The following is a 7,063-nucleotide window of genomic DNA, read 5'->3' on the forward strand; positions in this document are numbered from 1 at the left end:
GAAAGTACTAATCACATTCATTTGGTAAAATTAAATCATGTCAGGGGTACTTTAGTAAATTGATCCACTTTTGCCTATTAAATTGCCTCCAACTTTTGATAGGGGAGGTCAGTGTTATTTCAAAATTGATAGGGGGGGTCATAAAAGTTAGGGGAGGTTTCTGCAATTATCCCTATACTTTTCTTTGTGATTTTGTGACATTGATCTTCTGGTAAATGTCATTTCAGGCTTTCGGTTTGAATCGTAGGTCTTTGCCATAAATTTTTCTTAACTCACGTCGTGTTGAATTTAAACCAGGCTTATCCACTCTTCAAGGGAAAGGTTGGCGCATAAGAAGAATATTTTAGCTGTCTTGGTTATTGTTTATCTTGTTGGTGAGAGAAACACTCTGCAGAGGATTGCATTGTTTTTTGGGATAATTGCAAAAACCTCTCCTGACTTTTATAGTAATAGCATTGACCTCCCCTATCAATTTTGAAATAGCACTGACCTCCCCTATCAAAAGTTGGAGGCAATTTAATAGGCAAAAGTGGGTCAACTTACTAAAGTACCCCTGACATGATTTAATTTTACCAAATGAATGTGATTAGTACTTTCATCAAACCCAACAAAACATTTGTTAATAAAAATTACACTAAATTAACTATTTCTGCATAGTTTAACTAATTAACTAAATAACTAATAATCTAATTAATTAATAACTAATTATCTAATTAACTATTAACTAATTAACTAATTATCTAATTGTTAATAGTTATTAACTAATCAAACTATTTCTGCATAATTAAACTAATTAACTATTAACTAATTATCTAATTAACTATTAACTAATTAACTAATTTCTATTTATCTAATTAACTAATCTCTATTTATCTAATTAACTAATTAACTAAAGCTGTTGTCTGTCCGAAACTAATAAACTATTTGCATGTTAAACTAATTAACTAATTAGCTGCTTAACTAATTAACTACCTAATTATCTAATTAATTAATTAACTAATTAACTAATTTTTGTTTATCTAATTAACTAATTAACTAAAGTTGTTGTCTATCCGAAACTAACAAACTATTTGCATGTTAAACTAATTAACTAATTAGCTATTTAACTAATTAACTAATTAACTAAAGTTGTTGTTTGTTCGAAACTAACAAACTATTTGCATGTTAAACTAATTAACTAATTAACTACTTAATTAATTAACTAACTAATTATCTAATTAATTAATTAACTAATTAACTAATTTTTGTTTATCTAATTAACTAATTAACTAAAGCTGTTGTCCATCCAAAACTAACAAACTATTTACATGTAAAACTAATTAACTAATTAACTACTTAACTAATTAACTAACTAATTATCTAATTAATTAATTAACTAATTAACTAATTTCTATTTATCTAATTAACTAATTAACTAAAGCTATTGTCTGTCCGAAACTAACAAACTATTTGCATGTTAAACTAATTAACTAATTAACTGCTTAACTAATTAACTAATTAATTAACTAACTAATTAACAAACTATTTGCATGTTAAACTATATGCAGTATGCATTACCTATTTAAAGTATCGGCTCTTGATAGGTATTTTACTTTCAAACATTTAATTTATGATAAAAATATCAATGTTTGTAAGTAAAATTCAAAAAGTGTTACAAAAAATATCAATATTCTTACTTTCAAACATTTAATTTGTGACCCTATGCTCCTCCATTTTCGTAAGAATATTACTGTAACACTTGTTGAATTTTACTTACAAACATTGATGTTTTTATCATAAATTAAATATTTGAAAGTAAAATACCGATAAAGAGCCGATACTTTAAATAGGTAATGCGTACTGCATATAGTTTAACAAGCAAATAGTTTGTTAATTAGTTAGTTAATTAATTAGTTAATTAGTTAAGCAGTTAATTAGTTAATTAGTTTAACATGCAAATAGTTTGTTAGTTTCGGATAGACAATAGCTTTAGTTAATTAGTTAATTAGATAAATAGAAATTAATTAATTAGTTAATTAGTTAATAATTAATCAGATAATTAGTTAATAGTTAATTAGTTTAACTATTAACTAATTAGATAATTAGTTAAGCAATTGTCAAGCAAATAATAATTGTCAAGCAAGAAGAGGGCAAAATTGGAAGAAATTTCTTATCTCACTTCTACAAAAGCTGTCAGGGAGGTTTTTGCAACAAATTGTTACTGTTCAGGGGAGGTGAATGCAATTTCTAAACCTAGAGGGGAGGTCAGTGCAAATGTCAGAAATCTCAGGAAAGGTTTCTGCAATTATCCCTTGTTTTTTCCATTGGTGACAAGTTAATCAGGGTTTAAGATATCTATTGTTTCCAAAGTTCTTTAGGCATGGGTTCATTGTTTCAAACAGTGACATGAAGATTTTATCCCTATTTTGCAAGTTTTATGTGTCGTAAACATATTTGAAGCATTCAGAGATTTCCAATCTCACAAGGACAAAGGATTAGTGTTTGATAGGCTAGCTTTGAGCTTTAGAAAGAGTTCTGACAGCTAGCAGGAGGGATTTCTGATTTCTGGTGGGTTTTCTGAAAGATAGCTAAAACGGGGTCCCTGTGTTGTGTGGCTGCAAGGCCACATGGATCTACTGCTGCTAGCAGGGAGTGGTCTGTGGGGCCACATGAACCTTACTGGCGTACAAACTCAAGTTATTCACCGCCACCGCCGAGATGGGACTTCCGTTTCCAATCTGAAGCACTGTCATTTGGCTCCCATGACGGGATTCAACTGTTTGGGTCTTCAGCATCCTCAAATAGTAGAGAAAGTAGGAGCTGGTTGAGAGGCAATCATGTGGCCAATCATCCATATATGGCAAATGATGGTGGTGGCCCGTATTATAGTAGTCCCTCTGACATTTCCCCAGTGCGGCAATGGACTCCTCCAACAATACAAGAAATCAGTGTTGATGATTATAACACTTCGAGAAGAGGTTTGTCAATAACTTTCACGTTTTGTGTCCATTTCCACGGATTGAGTTTGCCCTCAATAGTAACATGCCTTTAGCTTTGAAGGGTTCACAATATCGTCACTTGCAGTATTACTTCTGTTTCTTGCTATTTGTTCCAAGTTGTTTTCTTTTGTCTATTCAGATTTGATCCTGTGGCCCCCCTCCCCCAAAGTTGTGCTTGCTTCTTTGATATAACTACTGCTCTTTATTGATAAGGAAGCATGATAATTAAGTATCCAATCCAATTGCTTTTAATTACTTTGATACAAGTATGCATATGACCTTTACAATTTTATGTAAAACCATCTATAGTAGAATAATTTTGTTTGATTTTCTGTATATGAACATTCGCGTGATAAGGAAAGTAGCTGCAATGGGGTATGGTTTTGCTCCCTTTTATAATAAGGATCCATGCTTTCTTTGTCCAAAATAATACCGTGGCAGGTGTGGATTTGTTGATGGGCTGATCATTAAAGGGGGAGCTTGTAAACTTGTAGCTCCAATTTGGCAGGTTCTCTGCTGGAATCCAAATGATTTTTGCCCAAAATTGATTCTTGTATGGTGTCATAGTACAGGCTTGTGCCTGCTTGTTGTTAACTAAGCCTGCCTCCAAACACCATTACACTTGATCTTCATGTTTCCAGGTTAGGTTCAAAAGTAAATGCACCTTCCATCATGTCCAGTCATCTAATATAATGCATCAATCATCTTATAAGTCAGCTATAAACATGACCCATTAAAATTGAAGCAAACAAGGATGTTGCTACAATGCTATTCTCAACTGTCCCTATTTTTGTGTTGAGGGGTTACCCATGATTTCAGGATTGAGATCCCTACAGTTCATGACCTCAACATGAACTCCCACCCCTCCTCCCTCTCTCACAACACTCAGACATGAACGCATGGAAATGCATATTTATCTCTTCCCTTCTTCCCTGGTATACATTGCCCTTATATCATACTCTTTTCTTGAGGTCACTTGTGGGGCTGATGATGGGAAGCTAAGTAACAAGATGCTTTAAATTAAGTTTTTCAATTAAATTGCCAGGACAAGAAAATTGTTGAACATAGATTTGATAGCTTGGTGATGTCATTAGCTGTAATTGATTATTGACCTGGTTGGCTGGGTACAGATTGGTCCATAACCTTATGGGTGCACAGCTTGAGTGAGACCTGTGATGACAGAGCGTCATGGTGGATGCTTCTATAGGCACTCTTGGTTTGGTATCCTGGCTAGTTCACATTTTCATCTTGTTTTTATTGCTAATTATGTGCCTTAGGACTTTCTTCTTTTTTAAGGGCTTATTTATCAGAATTTCCTGTATTTTAATCTACAAAAGAAAATTATATTTGCTTGTAGATGATAAAAAGTTGTTTTACGTTTGTTTTTATTTGAAACGAGTACGTACCGATAGTATTGATATTCAGCCAACTACTGGTATTGTATGGGAAAAGCTCAATGTCACATTTGTAGCTTCTGTCTAAGCTTACATTAATACAGATATTAGCTGTTGCTGCCTTTTGATGGATGTTTTGTTGCTTAAAAGAAACATTAAGCACGTGCACTGGTACTGTGAGATTAGTGAGTCATCGTCATAGGAGGCTGCTTATGTTTGCCCTACAGTGCAATACGGTTCTGAGTTTCCTGTCAATCCTGAGTAATTTTATTGTTCATGTAACTTCCCTTTCCCTCTGGAAGAATTATATATTTTATATCTGTTGAGAATGGTATTAGCATATCTAAGTTGTAATTTTCCTATGACCCAAGTAAGTTACAAAAGGATTTGCTTTTGTAGGGCCATCAGGATTAGATTGTGCATTATGGGGTGATATATAGTTTTTGCTTGTTCAGCATGACTGCATCTGGCTCTTGAAAATTTTGTTGAAGCATCACTAGTACATGAGTTTGATTTTCATTAGAACACATTACCATAGAGATAGTCATCAATATGGAACTAACCTTTATGGTTTCATCTGTCTTGGGTTCGCTTTAAACATTTTCAGTTTTGTGAAATCGTTTGTCAATATCTTATGCGGTCTATCATTGGGGTTGCTTTACTGTCATTGGTTGTATGCATAAACAATTGTTCATATTAAGTGAACTACTATGAATGGAAATTTTAAATTGCTGATACTATCCTTCTCTTGTTTGATGCAGTCTCAAGGCCCTTATCCTTTTCCCCTGCTATGGAAGTAAGTTATGATTTTCCTTTCCCATGCTTAGCTGAGTAGTACTGCCTGAAGTTCAACTTAATTATACTTACTTTTGCAGGGCACATCAGCTGCAAGGGATAGTGGTGGCTCAACTTCATCCAGGTCGGACAGTAGTGATTACGAGTCTGTGGCCAAGACACATCACTCTCATCGTAATTTTTCAAGTCGCCGTTGCTTTATGTCAAAACCTGTTCACCCATTGACCCTTCCATCTGACACACCTAGAAGAGAAGCTACTGACAGCAATGCTGCTGGGTATTTGGAATTTGATGCTGTTACTCCTCGAAGAGAAAAACATCGCTTGAGCAGTGCTAGTGGTAGTGTCGATCTCACTGATGTTTCTGAGCCATTTGAAGCTGATTTTTCAAGTAGATATTGTAATCCATCAGATAGTTTCAAATGTGGATTGTGTGAGAGGCTTCTTTCACAGAGATCTCCTTGGAGTTCTCGACGTATTGTGAGAAGCGGAGACATGCCTGTTGCTGGGGTTCTTTCATGCTGCCATGTATTCCATGCTGAATGCTTGGAGCAAACCACCCCAAAGGCCAACAAAAATGACCCCCCTTGCCCAATCTGTGCCAAAGTTGAAGAGGAGAATTCTCCAGATCAGCGGGTCTTTTCTAAGTTCTTCCCTAGGCTTAGGCCTTTCTGCGAAGATGGACCATCAAGGCCATGGGGTTGCGCACAGGCAGGAGATTGTGTTGAAGGTGCTTTGCATGCACCTTCCCGCAGTACCATGTTGTCACTTACTCGGAGTCGGATTAAAAAGAATCTCTCGTTGAAGGGTAATGTAGGCAGAGACTTTCCCGGGAAGGCGAGGAAAAGTGGCTCATTTGCCTCACAGTTATTTGTTGGTTCAGTTGACCATGGAGTCGCCTGTTCGTCCGAGACAGTTTCTGGCACAAGTGTGAAGTGAAACCAGAAGAGTGTGTCTGATGATTAGGAGGACCATATAAAAATGTATTTGCATTTCAGGGATCAATCCATGGCTTTGGGTTGATTGCAGTCGGTGTGTTGAATTGGGTAGTTGGGTTGTGTTTCTGTCATGTTTAGTGGGATTTGGGGTTCTAAATTAGGAAAATTTAACGTATGTTGTAATCATTTAGCCTGGATCTAAATCACAAGGATGTAAAAATGAATGATGGAAATGCCACGAAATCGGCCTAATGAATTACTATTATTGAAAATTGTTGTTGCCATGTTCTTTGGTCCTCTTGGCATTGATCAATCAATGGTCACCCGGTCTTGGTGTTTCATCAGACCGGCCGGATGCAAGGCTATTTATGCATCATACCTCCAACTGTTAATGCATGATGTTTGCAAGGTTTTTTGTCCTTTTTTAAACGTGCAAAGAAACTTGCGACTGGGAAGGGAAAGAACATTGGAAACAAAACCCGTCAGTAACAACACATTCAGAATAAGAAATCAGGGGCCACTGGCCCGCCCTTGTACCAAAAAAAAAAAAAAAAAATGGCGAGAGATGGGCCACAGAAGAGCTAGAATTGGAGGTCGAGAAGTGATAACCTTTTGTCAATAGGTTCAATTGCTTGACATATTACCAGTTTCTTTCCCCTTCAGCAATGTATATCAAAAATCATATGGCTGTAGTTTCACATTGAGCTAGAATTTGGAAGGATCACAGTCAGCGACTGTCCATGGGCTGGATTAGCCCGAGTCTGATCAGCAAAAAAAAAAAAACAAAAAACCGAGGAATCATATGTTTAAGAGGGCGAAGCAAAATTTGAATCTCAATATTGAGTACGAATAAAATATATATCGAGCCTGAGTTTTGCTACGAACAGATCCAATTAAGACTCGACCCATATAGGTTGCATACATACATCCTACATATATAATAACTACATGTATAATAA

The 7,063-nt window shown here is 35.5% G+C and overlaps 1 protein-coding gene across 2 annotated transcripts; it reads left to right on the forward strand.

Moving 5' to 3' along the window:
- Positions 1 to 2,324: 2,324 nt before the first annotated feature.
- Positions 2,325 to 6,376, forward strand: LOC113740252 (uncharacterized). 2 transcript variants are annotated; one of them, XM_072073078.1, is made up of 4 exons: positions 2,828 to 2,957; positions 4,109 to 4,199; positions 5,134 to 5,168; positions 5,248 to 6,376. In XM_072073078.1, exons 2-4 carry the CDS (start codon positions 4,154 to 4,156, stop codon positions 6,103 to 6,105), a joined length of 939 nt encoding a protein of 312 aa, XP_071929179.1. In that variant the 5' UTR covers positions 2,828 to 2,957; positions 4,109 to 4,153; the 3' UTR covers positions 6,106 to 6,376. The 2 variants fall into 2 exon arrangements, with proteins under 2 accessions (XP_071929178.1, XP_071929179.1); XM_072073077.1 differs by lacking the exon at positions 4,109 to 4,199 and having other exon boundaries at positions 2,325 to 2,957.
- Positions 6,377 to 7,063: the final 687 nt, after the last annotated feature.

This window comes from Coffea arabica, chromosome 1c (assembly GCF_036785885.1).
Source record: "Coffea arabica cultivar ET-39 chromosome 1c, Coffea Arabica ET-39 HiFi, whole genome shotgun sequence".
Taxonomy (NCBI): Eukaryota; Viridiplantae; Streptophyta; class Magnoliopsida; order Gentianales; family Rubiaceae; genus Coffea; species Coffea arabica.